Here is a 21,461-nt window from a genome sequence, read left to right as displayed (position 1 = left end):
AAATATTTTCTTGAATTTCCTTACCTCTTAGAACCCTCGTATCTTTTAATTTAAGCATCCAAACCCAACTACACTCGGGTAATCATATCCTTATAAACCTATATTCCCTCCAAGTCTCAACCTATTTTGACACTTATAAGCCCTAGTTTTCCATATAAAAGGAATCGATCTCCCATGGATGGGCTACGTATCCTTGATATCATAGTTGTCAAGGTGGCAAAACGATCAAAGCGATTGGGGCTCCGCTTAGGCGGCAATAAGGCGATCAAAGCTGTTGGGTAAAAAAATTTCAATTCATATACTTTTACACTACTTTCTATTATAAGCTAAACAAATGTTGAATAGTCACGTTCATAAAAAAAAAAGCTTTCAAGAATTATGATTATGAAAAATTATTCAAAAAAAGAACATAAACATAAGTTCATCTCATCAAACTATGGTTGTCAAAGTGTCCGCCTAGGCATTTACTAATTCATTGATTCTTGATGTTAAGTATGGCTCATGCTTCGCATTCTGTTGCCGACGGGCATGGGGTCCCGCACCCGATGAGCTCTGGGGTCTAGGAAGGCTACCCGGTGGGGGTGTGGGAGTAGCGCCCCCGGAGCAAAAAATAGGTTTGATGTCACTTTGGGCCTTGGAGTTCCTTTGTAGATTGGGCATCAATTAAGCGGTTGAAAATAAAGTGGTTGAAAAACCGCTTTGCTGCCTGGGCGCACCTAGGTGGACTCTTTGACAACTATACTTGATACCTTACATATTTGTTTAAGAGTGTGTACCACAAAGTCCTAACTCAACCTTTTTTCCCCCTAAAACCATACCTAACTACTCCATATTAGTTGGTTCTGTCAAATATATTGAAAGAGCTGTTCTCATTCAATTGAGGCTACATCAATTTCTCCCCATCTTTTGTGCTGCAAGCTACACAAATTCGAACCTCAATGCTGCCACTTTGGAACTTGTTTCAAATGTAGGAGCTCATTCAAAGCACACAATCAACTTTGATTTCAAGCATAAATTCACCATGAGGAGCTACTAGAATCAATTGATCAGCACTCCAAAATAATTGACCTGAAAACAAATTTTAACTGCTGAATTACGGGAGGGCTGAAATTGTGGATCCATATTTGAAATCCTTCTTAGACTTTACAAACAAGGTAATATTTCAGTCTCTGGGTTGGTTGTCTGTTTTGCCTAAGGTTGTAAATGATCCGAAAAACACAAAATTGGAAGGTCACAATTGGAGAGGGATCAACTTCAGAACTTGGGGCTGCTGTATTGCCCAGAATAAGGAAAAGAAATGAGAGAAAAGATGAAGAATAGATGCTGAAGAGTAATGAAGAGAAAGGAGATAAAAGAAGAAATAAGAGAGAGGGAGACGTAGGATTGGACGGCAGGTTAGGAGAAGGAGGTATCCGAGTTGCAGGGAAGGGAGACAAAAGAAAAAAGAAGAAGAGGAGAGGAGGGGGGGGGGGAGGGAGAAAACACATCATATGCTTCGGGTGATTATGTTTGATTAGCCATTGTAGATAACACTTTCTTGGCTTGAGTCCGACGGTGCCCATCTGAAAAAGTTCTTACTATTCATCCAGCCAAGCTACTCTTCTGAACTAATATCCTCATAAAGTTCAAGAACTTCCAATTTGGCTGGTCTTTTAGCTCCATAATAATTATATCTTCCAACACCATGAGAAGGTGATAGTAGTGGATGGCTTGGAGGTGGTGTACCATGGTCAATTGAAGCATGCGTATCATCCGTTGATTGAATTGTATCGAAGTTGTGGTAAAGGTATCAATGCATCTACTGACTGTTGTTCCTGTTCAGCTTCACTTTTGCACGAGTATGGCTGTTGGAAAGTCATGCTGTTGACTACCATGCTGAAGCAGGAAAAGATGCAAAGCAAATTGCTGAATTGATGAAACTATAACCATTTCAAAAGCTTATAAAGAGTAATGAAGATTTTGCCAGTAAGCTGAATCTCATAAGTGGATTGCGTGTGGTAAGACCAAAAGTTTTGAGAACACAGGAACTATGTGTATGGTGGGATGGGTAAATCTAGTAATGAATACTAAATAGGGGATTGTTTGGCAGCACATTCGTCTCAGATATTTGTGAGATGATCTGAAATCATGGTATAATTTTCATAATCGGCTGTGCAGTCCATCTGAACCCTTACATCGCCAAATACCATTGGGCATGGTTGAACCAGCTCTTTTTCCAGGTGAAAGTTTCATATCTCTGGATTTTGTTGTAGCATTATAAGCTCAAAGACACTTTCTTCCAATGGATCTGCTGTGGTTTGGAATGTATATCAAACCAAATCTTCATATTTCTCTCTTGATAACACATTTGCAAAGAGTTCTTTGTCCACCAATTGCTAGGTTTGCTGGAAATCAATGCCTGCAGAAGTATGCAAAATTAATGCTTTGTACGAAATGGAACAAATTCCTGGGTTACGTATCAGTGAATCAGCCATTACCAATTGCTAAAGACTGTTATTGAAGCAGGCTTTATCCCTGTTAGATTTGCAGATTATATGAACTTCCATCGGGGTGCCCTTCCCGGAGGGATGGAGAGGGTGATGGATGCATATGTTACACGCAGTAGCACGTTACTGCATAATGTGATTAGGGACGTGTGAAAATTGGATCTGGGGTTTCTAAGGACGACTAGAACTAGAACCCCAAACATTTGAAGCTGGATCTTTTGTTTTCCTGAGAAAGAAACTCTCGCATCTCATTTTATCATAGTTTGAAGCGTGGAAGCGTGGAGAGGTAGAATTGAAAGGCGAGTTCTTGTTTGTTTGTCACTTGTAGACTCCAGGGTTGGGCAAACTTATGGCCTTTGGGTGTGGGTCGTTGGACGGTATGTTATCGAAATGGCAGCTAGTTGTGAAGGTGATTGTGTACGATGATGCACCGAAATCTTTTACCTGACCTCGAAGATGGACCCACATTGACATATTTTATGGGCAACCTACTTAACCCAATTCTGGAGATTTGTGGTGAAAGTAGAGGGTTGGGGCCGATAGATCGATCATTTTACCTGATTGCCTGCAAGTTCATTGAGAGATTTGGGATTGTCACTAGTTTGCGTTAGAGTCCTTGTAACATCATTCTGACAATTGGTTGAGAGATTTCAATTCTATTCATTTGCATAGTAAAAAGTTTTTCTTTACCCATGGATGTTGCACATTGGTGGTGTGTAAATTATTAAATCTTTATGATTTTGTAAACTTTCTGTTTATTTTGCTATTTCTTGGTGTTCATTTTAACAAAGTTAATTTGGAAATTAATTTTGTGGCTGGTTGAGCAGCAGTCAATCGATGTCCAGGAGAGTCTATATCTATAGGGTTAGGAAGAATAAGGTTCTCCACTTCAGGCATTGGACCACCATGAATGGTAATCTCAGTCCTTTTCTATCAACTTCCACAGAGAAGTTCTCTTATATTTAGAGAAAGATTATAAGATTTCCATGTCCCTTCTCGCGCCCCACTTGGGTTTATTTGGAGCATTTGAAGATATATTCTGAGAACCATTAACATTCTACTAGACAACGCGTGCATCAAATCTCAATCAGAAACGTTGTAATCAACCTAATACTCCCAGCAGCTTAATCATGTCATCTGCTCTAAATTCTTTACAGAAAATGGAAAAAAGAAATAGTTTTGAGAGTGTAAAGTCTGTTTATCTATAGGGTGGACAGACAACAGCAAGGGTTAATTAAGTAGACACTCACTACTCTACGCTTAATGAGTGACTCCAGCACCATTTGAGTGTTTGTTTGGACAATTAAGGCAAGTTTTTGAACTTTCACTAAATGTTGATGATTATGAGAACACTCAAAAGAGGATAATATAGGTGAACCCGTAAATGGATGGTCGAAATTTACTTCCAAATGCGCATTGCATTAGTTTAAGAGTGATCGAATATGGAATTTTTTTTATTGGAAAATATTGGTATAATATCTGGACAAAAACTTATTTTGTTACAATAAAGTATTAAACATTTTTTTCTTCTCTAAAAAGGGTTGAGAATCAAATTCGGATACCGGTATCGGTAAGTGAAAAATTGGAAATCAGAAATAAAAAATGACAATCAACAATAGTAATAAGAGAGTTTATTTGATTGGATTATTATCAGATATTTGATAAAGTTTTAGATTTGAATTCTAATACCTTTGGTGAATTTCTGCTAGATATCGAATCAGATTTGGATAGTAGTTTATCCAAGCCAAATCCGATCCATTTACAGGATTAAATATAGGGTTATTGGCTAAAGTAGAGAATTGTACTCCTTCACACCTCTCTACCAAACATTAGGAGAGGGGTTCTACCTCCAAATACTGATAAAAAAATCATAGTTGAAACCCTCCAGTGGGTCCATCAACTAATGTGTTAGGGGAGCACAAAAACTTGATAATATATGAATAAGAGATCATCCAAGAATTTTGATCATAAACTTGGTTTTTGTATTTTTGTGAGGGTCAATGAATTCGTATTGGGCATCTTTATAGCTAGAATTTTGTTATTTTTCAGTTAATCAGCAAAACCAAATGTCAAGTTGCAAATTGTTTAAGATCATAAGAGATGTAGATAAGAAAATCCTTCAAAAAAACCTCTCTGCTTGTCCATGATTGAAGAATATATACATACATATACACACTTGTGTGTGTGTGTGAATATTTTGTTAAAAAAAGTTTAGTAAATTTGAATTTTTTTCTTGATAATCAAAGTTGAACTGAAATTATGGAGCTTCAACACTTGGTTTGATGCTTCACCATATAGTTCCTTTTCAGACCTGAGCAAGAAAAAGACAGAAGAAAAGAAGTGTGGGCTCAAACTTCATTGTATTGGTAGCCAACCTAGTTTTTGCTTATTGGAATCATAGGTCAGAAAATGTGTACCTGTTGTCATGGCTTACGATCTTGTAATCAACATCATTTATTGGTTGATAAAGACACAGATTGGCCAAATCCAACCATTTAAGAATGTTACTATTCTTGATTAATCTGTCCATTAGCATTAGAACCATATGGTTACAGATTATGTTGAAAGACTTTAAATAATTCTCTCTATTGTACTGTGCATGATTAATCCTTCCATTAACATTCTAACCATAATAAATTGTTTCAACCTAATTTGGAAGATAAAATCATAGTAGACTTCTATCTTATCAACTAAACCTAATTATTATAATCCAACAAGGTGATGATGAAACTGTTTTTTTTTTCTTTTTAAATTTGTGTGTTCCTTGTATAGGTTTATGCATGCATCTATTGTTATTGGATTGGATCACTTGTTTGTTTTTGTTCTCTCGCTCATCCTTTGGTGCACTTTCTCACTTTGAGGTCCTGAATTGTTTTTAGTTCAGATATGACTAGTGGATAACCAAATATTGGAAATTGTTGCAGTTCCACGTAATAAATGCGTTGAACTGTTTAGCGAGAAAAAAAATCGATTGATGGATCGAGATTTAGGTCGAGATTTCGATCTTGACTATTGAAAAACAAGTGGTCGAGATTGACATTTTGACTGAGATGCTAGATTTGACAGTGTGAAATCTCGCTAAATTGAAGCAAGCCCCAAACCTCAAGGCAAAGTTGACCTTGATTGACCCATAATATGTGAATGAATTTGGTGAGTTATGTTATGTTGTGATTTGAATCCTTGTACTCAATTTTGAAGATAGACTAGTACATAAATGTGTTGGTAGACGACCTGAATAACCCATTTTTAGAGACTAGTGGTGGGTTCCGGGCTTGGACTGCACCGACATATTTTGGTGGATGACTTAAATGACCCGTTTTTTGAGATATGTGGTGGAAGTAGAGGGCTTGGGTCTATAGCACCAATTCCGAAACTCACCACTGATCTCAGTTTACATTACACTTTTTCACTATACATTCAAAAAAGAGTTCATTTATGATCCACCTTGTCAGTGCTTAGAGATTGGCTTTCTTCATGAATATATATGGTGAAGGGATGTGAGAAAAGTATAATCTTCTACACTCACAGATAAAGGATCCCAACTCAATTTGTGAAATTGATATTGAGATGGATAAATTGTATGTCTTCCAGAGAGAGTCGAACCCGTGATTTCTTCAGTAAAATGCACTGGTCATTGCCAAGTGAGCAACCTTTGATGTTAAATAATTATATGTAGTTCTATATATGTAAAATTTTCATTAGTTCTAGGCCACTATAAATGGATTACAAGTGGGTGTGTCAAAGAGATTCTGTTTGCCATTGGGTGAAAAGAAGCCACCTTGGACTACTTGGTATCTTATCTATCAATCCAAAAGATTGGATGAGAGCTGCTACTGAAGATGGGGAGCACTAGTGGACTCCAGGAATCCATTTGTCTCTCCAAACATGTAGATGAGCATGACCAACTTGTTGAAGAAGTTGTTTCTCCTAAAGCTCCCTTGCCATAATCACAGATTTCCAACCCCAACAAGAACAGCAACAAGAACAGGGTGAAGATTTTGACCAGTAAAAACACTCACATTTTTAAACTACTTGTTGTCTTGATTCAACCCCAAAATGAAGTGGGGTTAAGTGGTTCTCACTTTGCATGTTACCTAGGTTCATATTCTTCACTGAGGCCTCAACACATTGAATTCCAAGAAATAATATGAGGCAATGATCTTTCACCTTTCGACAAGAAGATTCTCTTTTCTTTTGTAGAAGATTATATCTGAGACTGGCCCACACCTATTGCTTTGATGGAGAGATTTGATTTTTTTTTTGGTTTTTTGGTAGTGAACTACTGATCATTCAAAAGAGCGAGAAAAGCTCAAGGATGCGGAACAGACCTCAGACATCCAAGGAAAGGTGGTAGTCCACTCATTCCTACTCGTACAGATTTTGATCTTCTTAAACCATCTTTTGCCATTCAAAAAGTCCAAAAGAGGGCCCACTACAAATCCTCTACCGGCAAGAATAAAGGATGTGCTCTCTTTTTAAGCGATGACAAAATAGACTAGGGCGAACCACCCTCGTAAATGTATGGTAAAATAATATAAAAGGAGCAAAATCCAAATTCAATGAAGGGTCATGTGCAAGGTAAGATCACCTCTCCATCAAGAGAGAACAATGTGTTTTCCAAACAGTTGGGTGGAGCCCACTAGGTAAATATTAATAATTAATGAGAAATAAAAACTCTGACGGAAAGGTAATCCATATCTCACCCCTATATAACTTATCCCAAATAAAATACTGTAATTAATAATTTAATTTTGAATTAAAAATTTTAATATTTTTAAAATTTTAAAATTTTCTTAATTATTTGTTTGAAACTTATCAAAGTGCATTGCTGTGCACAACAGATGATGTTTTTCCAGCAAAAACCGTTTGTAATCGGTCCTTTTTAACTTAATTTTTTTTGGGCACATTACTAAGAAAATAATAAATGCCACGTCATCAGATACTTTGCTAAAGTAAGGCCACGTGTCGAGCAAAACTCGTCATTGATGCCACCTGTCTCATCATCATCTGTGAGTCAATCTTAATATCTTAGTCTATATAATATAATATAATATGTAGCTCACTTCAAATCTTCCTTTTGTAACCTAATCTGATAACGTTGGAACTTGTGCCCAAAAGAGCATTTTAACGATAAAATTGTTTAAGTCTTAATTTACTCCTTAATATCTTGGATCCGATCCCACCAATCTCTCTCTCTCTAGGGTTTACTAATAAACCACTTTCCCTTTCCCTTTTTCTTTTTTCTTTTTTCTTTTTTCTTTTTTCTTTATTTATTATTATTATTTTATATATTTTTTTGGTTTCAATCTTGATTAGAATATTAAACCCTCCATCTACAAGAAGACTGTTTAATTGCCTTATTTGGCTAAGAATCAAATGAAGACCGAGACTGATAAACTCATAAACTTACTTAATTAGGGAGGCTATATTAATTAAATAATATAATAATCATAATTTCAGATTTTCAGTTCTAGAAAACTCTAGTTTTTATGGCTGAGTTCCAGCCACGCAATTGGTTAGAACTTGGGGACCATAAACTTGCAAAGGGGCCATAAATGCATATGATTTTTATTTACAATTTTTAATTAGAAAAGTATTTTTTTAATTGATTGTAAGAGATTTATGTTTACATAAGAAGAAGTAACAACAAAATATCAAGTGCGAAAGATCAACATCTTATAGCATGAGGTTAAGAATTCAATTTTTCTTAAAACTAAGGACAAATGTGATATTTGTGAGAGGAGCTTTGTTGTGTCGATCAAAAGTTCCAATAAAGTATCTCACATAATAATTTGAAAGTGAATCATTTTATGTCCACACTTCTAGAAGGCGTTACACGAGACACTATTCATATATGGACTTTAGTAGTTGGCGAATTCGAAAGACTAGGAATGAGTTCATCTTTAATTGCATTATCCCCTCCCCACCATCTACCCTTAGAGTAGGAAATGTCACGTTGGCGGAGGCATGACTGTTGGCATTAGTTCGGAAAATTAACAAGATATACCTTGTACATACCTCAATTTGATATAGCCAGTGCAACAGTTCCATTTCATAGTACATTTTTATGGTGGTTGGAACTGTTCTACATCTGAAGGAGGGCATGTTATGACTATTTGGAGACTTGATGGGGCTTTTGTTGTCACTCGATGTCGCTATTGTTTCTCTCTCTCAGGTCTTGCTATGGAGGCAGAAGCATGTAGGGATGCACTTCTTTTGGCAAAGGCTTTGCGGTTGGAGAAGATTACGATTTATTTGGATTGCCTTCCTATCATCTCTAGATTGAATGGAATTGCAGACTTGATTTATTGGGTGACTACAACACTTTTAGATCATGTTGAATCAACATGTTTGGATTTTGTTTTGTTGTTTTGGTTCAGACGTGGAAATCATTTAGTTGTTTGGTGGATCTCTCCACCTTATTTTGTTGCTCACCCGTCAATTGAAAGTTAAGGTGTTACCAACCTATGTTTTTCGAGTAATGAAATCTTTTGCTTTTTAATTCCAGAGGGGAAAAAAAAGTGAAAGTGAATAACTGATCGACTTATAAGCTACCATTGTTGTTTGTTGTTCAAATATATTTATACACACATACAATGACAAGATTTACCCTAGTTGAAAATAACATAATTCATATGTTTTTGGTAAAAAAAATATCATATTAAATAGACAAAAAATGAAGGTCATAAATTATTTGACATCTCAAGCAAAGCAGGCACCAGCAATAAGAAAATTTTTATTTGGAGGAAAGAATATATTTAACATTTTTTTTAGTAGACATAGGGAAGTTGGTGAGAGGTAAATCTATCCAATACAAAAGTTTTAGAAAATAAGAAAATAATACATGAAATCATTAAAGGGTTGACTCCGTTGACAAAGGATTTTTTTTTTCCTTTTCCAAAACATGCATGAATATGAAAAAATAGAGTTTAGGTCAAAATACCTATAATAAATAAAGGTGGAATATCTCACCAAGTTCTATCTAAGGAGAATCGACAAGCACCCCTAGTAAGAAAATCAGCAAAATCATTATCAACCCTCGGAATATACCCAAATGAAATCCTGCAAAAAAGAGGATAAAATCTTAAAATATCAAAAACTAAACAAGAACTTATCTAATCTAAAGATGATTAGAGACCTTGGAGAGCAAGAATCATAGGTAAACAATCTGAATGGATTTGTAAATCAATTGCTCCTAACGAAGAGCCAAGCAAAATATCATTCTAATGGTTTCAAGCTTCTACTAGAGTTGTCGAAGAGCTATGTCCACATTTATTTTGAGCCGCCACAAAACCGTCATTGTAATTCCACAAAATGCAACATCTATTTCATTTGTATGAATTGTTATCCCATGATCCATCCGTAAGTCTATGAAAGAGGACAACATTATTAAGTGAATAAGTCATGGGTTTGACTATTGGATAAAGAAAGTTAAAGAAGATGTTACTCAATATAATCATTGGCAACTACACTAAAACCATGACCTTGTACGAATTTTCATTCAAGGCCATTGTCATGTCATAATTAAGATAAAATTTTATTGAAAAAGAAAATGTATTTATTAAAGAACAACATTACACAGAGGTATTGAGGCATTACCTTACACCATTGTAAAGTCCTCTTAGATAGAGATAGAAGTAGTTTTTTTACAACCATCAAATAAAAAGGAGTTACAGATCTAATTTGAAGAGGCTAGGGCCTGTTTGGTTACATGAGTTTGGAGATTTCAAATCTATGGAGTCATAATTTATAAAATTAATTGTTTTGTTAACCTATATGTGGAATGAAATATGTGGATTCATCAGTGATTTTTATAAATGCGCAAATGTTTAGCGTTTTATAGTAAGAATGAAATCTCCGGATTTCACCTCACACCCATAAATCTACAAATTCACGTTTTTAGTGTAAAAAGATGAATCTCTAAATTTCATGAATCTAGAAATTTTCACAATCAAACGAGTATAAATCTCTGAATTCATGTTACCAAATAGGCAAGGGGTTGTTGGAGTTAAGAAAAGATCGATTACAACTTGCTTGAAACAATATATTCCATCAACAAAGAATCAAAGCAGTTGCATTTCGTGTCATCCCCTCAAAATGTAAATTCTCAACTTCTAAAAAGAAATCAACAAACCTTGTCCCTAGACTTGTAAATTGAAAGCTCAAATCTGCCTCCGAATTCCCGTTCGTATTCATTTAAGGATGTCTGTATTCATTCACTAAGCAACAAAATTCAGATTTGGATAATTGCTTATCGGATCGGATAATATTTATCCGGATAGGAAAGTATTCAACATTTTCCCCCCTGAAAATGGATGGTAATCGGATTCGGAAACCTGTTATTGGTAATTGGATAATCGAAAATTGAAAATTGAAAAATATCCGATTAGAATAAAGTATTAAACATTTTTCTCTAAAAAATGACTGATAATCGAAGTTAGAAACCAATAATGGATAACAGGAAATCGTAAATTGGACATTAAAAATTAAAAAAATTTAACAACCACCAATCAATAATCGGATTGAATTATTATAAAATATCTGATAAAATTCCAGATTCAAATTGGGATGTCTTTTCTAAATTTCTGTCGGATTCGGATTCAGATAAAGATTTCGCCATTAGGATTCGAATATTGATGTATCCAAGTCGAGTCCAATTCGATTACGGGTCTACTCCCAACACCCCCTTAAAAAAAACTAAAAAAAAACAAAAGAAAAATCAATACTTTCCTTGTACATGTAACATGACCTATAGATTTAGGGTTGAAACTTATACACGTAAATGGAGTGTGATGAGAAAAGAGAAGATACACAGGCCGCAGAGAAATGCACATGTGAAGACGACAGAAGGATGGTGAGGGCATCAATTGCAGGCAGAGTAAATGGGTCAAAAGCATCACTGAAGCAAAGAATTGAAGCAGCAGGCGCACAATAGATGCAACTATGCAAGTAGAGAGAGAGAGAGAGAGAGAGAGAGAGAGGACTGACACAATACCAGACCAATAGGACAAGTGATGTGCTGTGGACCAAACATTTTCCACTTTACTCCTCCTCGTCACAGTACACTTTCCTCTCTTCAATTGCTTGCTCTGCTTAAGCATCTGTTTTAGTTGGAGATATTTCTTGGGTTACCAGTATCTGAGAGTCAGTAAATGCTGGCATCTGGGTTATGTTTAAATTGATGATGATCTTCAGAAGCAAGTGAGTTTTGTGGAGAGATTACAGGCAACGTCGCATCAACATTCTTTCTCTTCTGCAATTGTGCAAACATACCACTAGATAACAAATACAAAGAGCAATAATTAGGGATGGGACCATTTTGCAGGGCGTGGGAAAGGATGAACATGACCTTGTCGGTGGTATTTTGCAGAGGACCACTTGATCTCTTATGGTCATAGCTCTTCTCCTCCCCTTCCCAAGCAACCAAGTTGTTCCTTGTTGGAGTTAGATGGGCGGTAGGAAGCAGACCTTTCTTCACTTTCTCTCTCTCTCTCTCTCTCTCTTGGTAATTTTAATGTCTGCATTAATGAAACCCAGCAGTGGTTTAGAGCTTGATAGTTATGGTAGTTCACTTAATGGGTTTAGAGCACTGGGTTTTTATTTTTAATCAAGGAAGAATTGTGTATTAGTAGCTAGGGGCCCTCCCAAGCTTCCATCTCCTGTTTATGTTTTTTTCTTTCTTTGGGATTAATCTCCTGGGTATTTCTGCAACTAGACCTACTGTTCAATCAGTCAGTAGCTTACGTCTTGTTGGAAGAAGGGTTTGAAATATTGGAACCAGTTGCCCACAAGGTCAAAATAAAAGAGGAAGATAAAGAAGAGAAATTTTTATTTGTTGATGCTTTTGAAGTTGTGTAACTTAGGTTTTTCTCTGTTTGATTATTATCTCTATTAGATTAGATTAGCTGTGAGTTAAGTTGGTGAATAGAGAGATCCATGGGATGAGAAGGATGCATGAACAAGGTGATTTAGAAGGGAAGATTAAAGGAAAAGGGCAAAGGGTTTACTGTAGAAATTGATGGAACTGAGAGGTCAACCAGAGAAGGAAATAGGGATGCCAAGCTCCTTGAGTTTTAATCCTCCTATTCGAGAATCTACCTCAAAAGTTTCATCTGCTTCACTAATCCCACCTGGAGCACTTGCAGGAGGTGGTGATGAAAGAAGAAGAGATGGAACTGGTAATGGAACTGCAGTGCATAACCCATCATCTCAAACCCTAGATCATCACCGCCACCTTCGGCTTCAGCAGCAACAACCACAGCAGCACCACCATCATCATGATCAACAGCCAGACCCAGATCCAGTTCCGGTGGCAATCGCACTTGGTGGAGCAACAGGAGCAGCAGTCGTCGCCGGTGGATCCAACTCCGTGAGAACACCACCAACCCCCAAAATCTCCGGCACAGTCAGGTATAAGGAATGTCTCAAGAACCACGCAGCGAGCATCGGTGGCCATGTCGTCGACGGCTGCGGCGAATTCATGCCGAGTGGCGAGGAAGGAACCCCAGATGCCCTAAAATGCGCCGCCTGCGACTGCCACCGGAACTTCCACCGGAAGGAAGCAGAAGGAGAACCCAGATCAACCCCCGGTGGCAATTGTTATCATTGCTTCGACCCCAACCACAAGAACAGCTTCAACACCAGAATCCCTCCTCGTGTTCATCCAACTCATCATCATCCTCAAATAGCTCCTCCCCATCTGCAACAGAACCAGAAATTCCAACTGGGTTTACCCACTAGTCCTTCCATGGCCTCGATTCCTCCGCTGATGGCATACGGAGTCGGCGGTGGCGGAGGAGGGGCGACGGAGTCATCAAGTGAAGATCTCCATGCTTACCAATCCAATGCAGGAGGGACTAGTTCGCAGCCACAGCAACCATTTGCTCTATCTAAGAAGAGGTTCAGGACAAAGTTCACACAGACTCAGAAGGAGAAGATGTTGGAGTTTGCTGAGAAGTTGGGTTGGAAGATGCAGAAGCAAGATGAGCTGGAAGTACAGCGGTTCTGTGATGAGATTAATGTGAAGAGACAGGTTCTCAAAGTTTGGATGCACAACAATAAGCATGCCATGAAGAAGAAGCAGCTCTAAGATAAAGAGAGAGAATTCCGGAAGATCACTTCTATGTTTAACCATGTTAGATTCTTTCCTCTTTTTCTTTCTTCCACACCTCCTCATTCAGAAGAAGACCAAAGAGAATTTTTTTCAAACAGCTTCTTCTTTATGGGCTAAGCTTGCTTTACTGGTGGTATCTGGTGGCAACTCATAGAAGCTAGCTTGCAAGGTACATACATGTCTCATTCTCACTCATCTCTGGCCATCCTTGTGGTGCTTTTGCTTCTGCTCTCATTCAACATTAGGGACGATAAAAACCCTAAACTGCACCCACTTACTGCTACTCTCTCTGTCTCTCTTTCCCTATCTATCAATCAATGTGTCAAAACACAGAAAAAAGCATGCATTTGTTGGGGCTGTTTGTGAGGAATGAAAATCATACTAACGTTCAAACTTTGTGGCGGAAAGGAGACAACCCTGGTCCCAAGAACACCGCCCACTTTAGACCGAAATGCAAACGCACGCCTTTCATTGATAAGCATTAGAAAAGAATGCCTCACTCCAACAGTGGTGCAGCAAAGCTGTCCCAAAACGCTAATCCATTACCCAGTGAGGCGGTGACCTTTAATACTGTCTTGATCCTGAATACAATGGAGTGGATCAATGGGTTCTTGTTCTTCGCAGCTCTTCGATACAAACCCAGTTGTTTCTCTCTTTCCTTTTTCTGCATTTCTTGAAATGGAGCGAAATGAAAGCTGACTACCGATCAAATTGTCCTATTTTTTTTAGGGTTCTTGTGTAGTCTTTGTGGCTATTTTATTCTTGAGCGAGGAAGAAAATAATAATCCACTAGTGTTACAGTCTTGCAGCAGTAGAGGATATATATATATAATTAAGTATGTGAGATTTTTGAAGATGTAGCTTGCAGCATCAGAGCAGTTGGATGATCTCATAATCTTGGGAGAGTGTATCACATTCTCTTCTCTCCAAGTATGTGTATGGATGGCATCTAAGTTGAGCAACATCTGATATTGAAGCTTTTGTCTACATTACTTGGGTTTCTCCTGGTAAAGTTAGAGATCTCTCCTTCCAGATGAACTGCAAACAAGAAACACGAAGGTGTAATAGTAAGAATCTCTTTCTTCCTGTGCTATTTTCCTGTTTGACATGGAGTTCGGGAATAGCAATGGAAGAGGTAGGTCTCTCTCTCTCATGGGCCATTGCCTATTCTCTCGGGCGTCTCTTCAGTATTTTGAGATTAAAAGTTTGGTTTATAAATGTTATCAATATAAAAGGTTCATGGGTTCAAATTTGTTAAAATTCTGAATTGATCAGGTTACACTGGATCAAACCAGTTACAAGTCTCACAAAATTACATTCTTGGAACTGGAGTTAGAACAGAAAAAGGAAGAAAAAAATCTCTCCTGTGCACATTTATATCAAGTTGAGATTAAAAGTTCTGCTGTACAGTGTATCTATGTATCAAGGCGGAGATTAAAAGTTTGATTTTAAATTAAAAAGATTTTTAATAGCTTTTTAATTTCTTTCATTTCTCTTCTTTTTATTTAGTATATAGATGCACTGCTGTGCACAACAGAGGATCTTTGAAAAGCCTGAAAGTTGAGCAATGGGTTCGACTGGTTTAGCTTTTCACTTCTAGTTCAACGTATGAGGGCTAAAAATCATATCCAAATAGGCTCTCTATTTTAATTTATTGGAGCAATAGAATATGGGATAGATTGAATGGTTTGCTTCAATTTGTTTCATTAGTTTTGACAATTGGAGATATTTTTTACTAAAAAATGTTGTTCATTGCTGGGTCTGCAACCTTTTCATGGTTATTTGATTTTCAAAATTGTCGTAAATTGATTTTTCATTTCAATTTGGGCCTTTTGTTTACATGTTGTTATGCTTCATCCTCGATCAACTAGGAGAGATGGATGGAACTTGCTAGGTTGGTGCATCCGACGTGGTGATGCCTAGTGTTATAAATGGGTTTCTTTGATTTAAACCAAACCCCTCTTTTGTATGGTTGTTATTAAATGGAATTCACGTGCGTCCACGTTAGACACCTCCACTTCAGATGCACCAACCTATAAAGATTCCAAGATGGATGATTGGAAAGGGTTTCGATTTTAGGTCACAATTGACTTCTATCTTTGTAGGGATATGTTCATGCTTGGGATAAAAATTGGAGATCACTACTACACTTCCCAAAACCAAAACCTTCATTGGGAGAGCAGCTCAGAATGCTCTCCCCACAAATAAAGCCTTGTTTGATTGAGATAACTCTTGTACCCCTCTTTGTTTCATGTGTTTAGTTGCACCTGAAACACCTTCTCATATATTGTTTCACTGTGTACATGCTAAATATTTGTTGGAGAGTCTACCCTCTGAGACTAGATGTTTTTGATTTTTCTGGGAACTCTGTCAAGGATTGAAGGCATTATGTAGATAGCAAATTTGAACATTAGGACACATTGAGCAAGTATACACTATTTTGAGTACTTTATGTTGGATGCATTGGATTGATTGCAACAATTTTATCTTTGAAGATACTGATCCCCTCATTTCCAAATTCTTTATCTTTCTTGTAGAGGTTACTCAATGACATACACTGCCTTCAAAGCAGTGTACAACAGGCTTCTCCAACAAATCAACCTTCTTCAGATTCTAGTCCTAATGTACATATAAGAGATTCTTTCTTCTTCATCTCTGATTTGGTTGCATGTAGAGGCTTTTCTCCTATGACATTAGAGCTTAAGACTCTTAAGAGACTCAATACACAGATTGCAAGTTGCAGTCTTGGCCCTTTATGGGCAAGAACTAGTCTTAGCCTGGTTGAAGATGTTACGAGTCTCTTATCTAGTTTTATTTCTTATAGAGGGTGATAAGAAATTTTCTCATTCTAGAGCCTGACGGTAAAACAAACACTACGAAATATCGAATAAAAACACATACACAGAGAATTAATGTAGTTCACACACCAATGCGGTATGCTATGTCAACCAGAGGAAGAAGAAGAATAATAGAAGGAGATCTTATAACCAATCGCTAAGAATAGTGTTACAAGAATTCTCACCCAAAATTGAACTGGAAAATCTAAAAACTCAATAATATGTGGTTGGTGAATATAAAATACATATATATATATATATATGACTCAAATTAGGTAAAAGGGTCGATCCATCAAGTCACGTCATACCGTATCGGCCCAAGCCCTGTACTTCAGTCAAAGATCTCTAAAACTGATCATTCGGATCACCCACCAAAATATGTAGCTGCAGATCCATTTTTCAAGTCAAGTATAAGAATTCGAGAACATAAACAAAGTTATATCTTTACCAAAAACAATACCTCATAGCATGAGAGTAAGAGTTTGAATTTTTTTTTGGATCAAAAGTCTCATCATGTATTTGAATTATATATATATATATAAAGTCATTTCCCTGAAGATATAATTCAACTACACACCAACTAACTGAACAAATCTTAATTCTTGAAAAAAACTTTTTAAGGGAAAAAAAGAAAAAACCACCAAGGTTATCTTATTCGATCAAATAAAATAGAGAGGTTATGTCCAAATAAAACATCCAATCACGCATGGGATATCAAATCCCCAAAATTCTAAAGAAGAGATTTGCTTGCTTTAGTATTTATGAATCCACCTACTAGTGTCACTAATTATCATAGCCAATACATCATAGGTCACCAGTCAAATCAAGATATTGAGTCTCACTCACTTTCAAATGTGAGAATATCTTTGACTTTTCGAGAAATTCTCTCTTTTCAAACATTTTCAAACTTGCTTTTTCCTTTTTCACGCATTTTTATCTTTATAATCCAATCATGTGTATGAAACAATACGCTTGATGTTTCAAATCAGATGGTGTTCAACATTAAAAGAAGAGATAACAAGAAAAATCCATGGAGGATAGAGATGAAGGAGAAGAAGACAGAGAAACAAAAAGCAAAAATGATAAAAATAAATGAACATCTAGTGGATGTAGAGGTGGGAGAGGATCTGTTGGAAGAGGTGATGAAAGAGGATACACAAGAGACGCCTGCTAAAGAATCTGAGATGATGGTGAAACTTCTGCAAGCCATGGAAAAATTAGAAAATCTGGAGAAAGTGACGATAAATTCCCTTCACACTCAAGCTGTTACCTTTGTGAAGTAATGTGATTGCCCTAAGGAGGATCTGCGTAGAAGTGAGAGGAAGGAAATCGAAGGCCCAATGCTTGTTGATGCTCAGACTCAAACGAAGGAGGGTATGGCTATGGATGGGGAAAATGAGGAACTTCATGCATACACTGCCTCTTCCAGTAGGAAACGCCGTCGAAATTCTCCTGACTACATGTGTCTTACCCCCCCCCCCCCAATTGATCGATTTAATCTCTTTTTTGATGCTCTATTAAGTGAATCTCTAGACCCGAATGATCTCTTTTGGACAGCATGGAAATCTATGGAAGCTTGTTACCTCCTCAACCCTAACTCAGTGGTACCAATACAACAAATGCTCCAGGTTCAACAAGGTCTTCAAGATCCGTTTCAGAATGTAGTGGCAGAACTAGCAATTGACATCCCCAGGGTCTTTCCATATCATTGTTATTCTGATTTCTTAAATTTTTGCATTGTGTTGTTTATATCCACCCTTGCTATGCTTAATAGTTGGGTTAAAAAGCTCAACTCTAAATCTAAGAAAAAATTCTCTGCATAATTGTTGTTTTTTGAGTTCTGTTTCTGCATGTACTTAGATCTTCTTGAATGCTTATGTTTAGCTGCAGAAGTTTGTGGCCTTCTTTCATTACCAATCCTTTTTTATTTGTCATCTTGTTATTTCTTCAAAATCCAGCATAACTATCTGTGGCTTTGGTCTTGAGGAAATAAGCGGAAAAAATTTATAGTTGAGAGGTTGAGGAAGTTAATTAGCTACTTCTATGCTTTCTTATTCATTATGAAATTTCTAACGTGGAATGTGAGGGGGTTGAATGGTAAATTTACTCAACAATGCTTGAAAATGAAGAAACATCGACCAGATCTTGTTTTCCTTTGTGAAACAAAATGTCGGGATCATGTGACTTTATTTGCGGAGAAAAGGATTTTGTGCCACCAATACGGTATTTTGGGACACGAAGATGGCTATGGATTGAAATGGCTGAAAGGAGGAATTGTTGCCCTGAACTCGACCAATTTCAAGGGTAAAATGGTCTTTTCAGATAAATCTTTGTTTTTTATTAAAGGTTGGAGGCATGAGGACCCCTTCTTTATTTTATTTATTTATGCCCCACCTAACTATATGGACCGAAAACTGTTTTGGACAAATGTGGCCAGTCTTTTGAAACAAATTTCGGATCTATTTATGATATTGGGGGACTTCAATGAATTATTGGATGTCAATGAGAATATTGGGGGGGGGGGTGTTTAGAGCGTCTAGGGTGGCACATGGGTTAAAGGAGATAATAAAGGAGGAAAATCTTGTAGAAGTCTCCACTCCGGGTTGTTCCTTTTCTTGGACAATAAACAAAAAAAACCCCAACTTTGTCAAGAAAAAATTAGATAGCGTTTTTTCCTCTCCTAGTTGGGATCAGTTGTTTTCCAAACTCGAAAGTTGAAAAATTACTAGCTACGGGGTCCGATCATAACCCTTTGATCCTTAAGCCTTTGGGGAATACTGTGTTTAATGGGAAATTGTTTTATTTTCAAAATGCTTGTTTTTCTCATCCGAAATTCTCTAGGGATTTACAGGTGGCCTAGGGAAAAAATTCGAATACCCCTTTTAATGAAAAATTGGCCAACTTATCCCACTTTTTAAAAAATTGGAACTCTTCGGTTTTTGGGGTAGTGGATAACATTTTTCATAGACTATCTCTTGAAATTGATGTGTTGAAGCAAAGTGAAAACCTTGACTGGAATCTTATTTGGGGAAAAATGATGGTTTGGGCTATTGAAGCTGAAGAAATGTTATGATTTCAGAAATCTCGAAGCATGTACATCTCAAATGGAGATAGAAATACCATGTTCTACGACCTTGCAAGTAAAATAAATCTTCACAAGAGAGGTATTTCAAGGATCAAAGCCGATGGACACTTTGTTTCCAATCCATTGAGATAGTCGGGGTGTTTGCGGGATATATGGAAAACCTTTATCAGCCGTTTGAAACCCTTTAAAATAGAGAAGCAAAAACACAAGTCAATTCAAGAGGAAATAGTTTGAACCAGTAAGTTTCAGCGGAAGGGACAAATAAATATTAGAAGCCATCACAACCGATTTCGCAGGAAGCAGGAAAGAAACTCAATAATCAAAACGACAGATTCATTGATAATTAACCCAAGATTCATTGATCGTACCCAAAGAGACGGTGATAGAAGTTTAACGTTAAAGGCTCTATTTATTTTTTCTTTTTGAGTTATTGGAGTGGTGGTTCGTGACAAGCATGCGGGGAACTGTATTGCAATCTTTTCTTTTGAGATTCGAATAGTGAACTTCTTCTTATCTTTAAACTTGGCCTTGGAAGAAATCTGGTGGAATTAGATAATTTAGAGTTTATTCAGCAATTAAACAGTTCCTCCTCCCATGTTAACAGCTTACGCATTCAACTTATATCACTTATCTGCATGTTTCCTTTGAGTATTATTGTTGAGTTGTAGTTTTCATTACATTCCATAATCCACTAATTCTTTGTGGGGATTCCTTGATATATTTTTTTTTTGGTAAACAGTACTTCATTCATTAAAGAAAGAAAAGTACAAACACACAGCTGCATGAAATCACAAGGTTCACATCGAACCAAGGAGCGGAAAGCGACCAAACTGTCATACATGCAATAGACAGGGTCATCCTGAGTAAGGGATGGGTCAAGCCCACTATACCCTTAGAAATAAAGCTGCAACAAATACAACACCAAATAAACACAGGCACCCACAAAGGGGAACAAAATACACGCCTCAAGGGCAGACACATAACACGCCTCAAGGGCGGACAAACAACATGCCTCAAGGGCGGACACGCACACACAACACGCCTCAAGGGCGGACACAAAAGTAGTTCGGTTGTCGCAGTGGTAGCATCAAAAGTGCGGAGGAGGGTCAGACCTGCCATCCGGCGCTGCCGTAAAGGCTTTCAAGCTTGCCGCAGAAAAACTTGTATCCAGATTTGGAGTTTATCGGCGGTGTGCACCAACGATCGCTGCAACCAAAGAAATTCTTCGTTATTGAAAACTGAAAAAAGGGAAAGAGAAGTACTGCAACCAGGGGGAGAGATCGGCCGGAAAAAACAAACTGATCGAAGCCAAAAAACTACAGATCTGGGTGTCCGAGCAAAAAGGCAAGAGGCGGAGAAGGAGATCGGTGAGGGAGAGGCGGAAGAGGAGACGCAGAGCTGAGGCGAGAGGCGGAGATCGGAGACAATAAACGTGTGGTGGAAGAGGCCAGAGAGGAGAGAGGGAGAAGGAGACTGCAAGATCTGGAACAGAGGAGAAAAATCGGCAAGAACAAACACAGATCTAAGGGAAAAAAAACCCAGATCTGGTTAACAAAACCGAAACCGAGAAGGGAGAGAGGGAGAAGGAGACGGGAGAGATGGAGGTGGGAGGCGGTAGACGGGAGATGTGAGACAGAGACGAAAAAGAAAAGACTGAGATTGAGGCGGGTGACGAGAGAGCCGGAGCTGGGAGAGAGGAAGAAAAGCCAGAGGAGGCGGAGAGACTATAGTGGCGAGTCTCTCTCCGCCTCAACGGCCGGAAATTGAGAAGGCGGAGGTTGTGTTCTTTTCAGCCGTTAGGTTTAGAGGGAAAAGAGACATCCCAATGTTGAGTCTCCAATTAATTGATCTATTATCAGACCATGAGTTCTGCAATTATGTAAGACATATTTCATTGGTTGTTTTTGAAAAAAAAAATTTTTTTTTTTTTTTTTTCTTTT

The 21,461-nt window shown here is 37.5% G+C and overlaps 1 protein-coding gene across 1 annotated transcript; it reads left to right on the top strand.

Moving 5' to 3' along the window:
- The first annotated feature begins 11,610 nt into the window (after positions 1-11,610).
- On the top strand, positions 11,611-15,012 carry LOC149015221 (zinc-finger homeodomain protein 6-like). The gene has a single exon (XM_089156696.1). It carries the CDS (start codon positions 12,505-12,507, stop codon positions 13,573-13,575), a length of 1,071 nt encoding a protein of 356 aa, XP_089012822.1. The 5' UTR covers positions 11,611-12,504; the 3' UTR covers positions 13,576-15,012.
- Positions 15,013-21,461: the final 6,449 nt, after the last annotated feature.

This window comes from Hakea prostrata, chromosome 5 (genome assembly GCF_041222555.1).
Source record: "Hakea prostrata isolate BN-2017 chromosome 5, UWA_Hpros_2, whole genome shotgun sequence".
NCBI classification, from domain to species: Eukaryota; Viridiplantae; Streptophyta; class Magnoliopsida; order Proteales; family Proteaceae; genus Hakea; species Hakea prostrata.
Note: the sequence above shows the minus strand (reverse complement) of the source record. Positions and strands in the feature narration are given on the sequence as shown.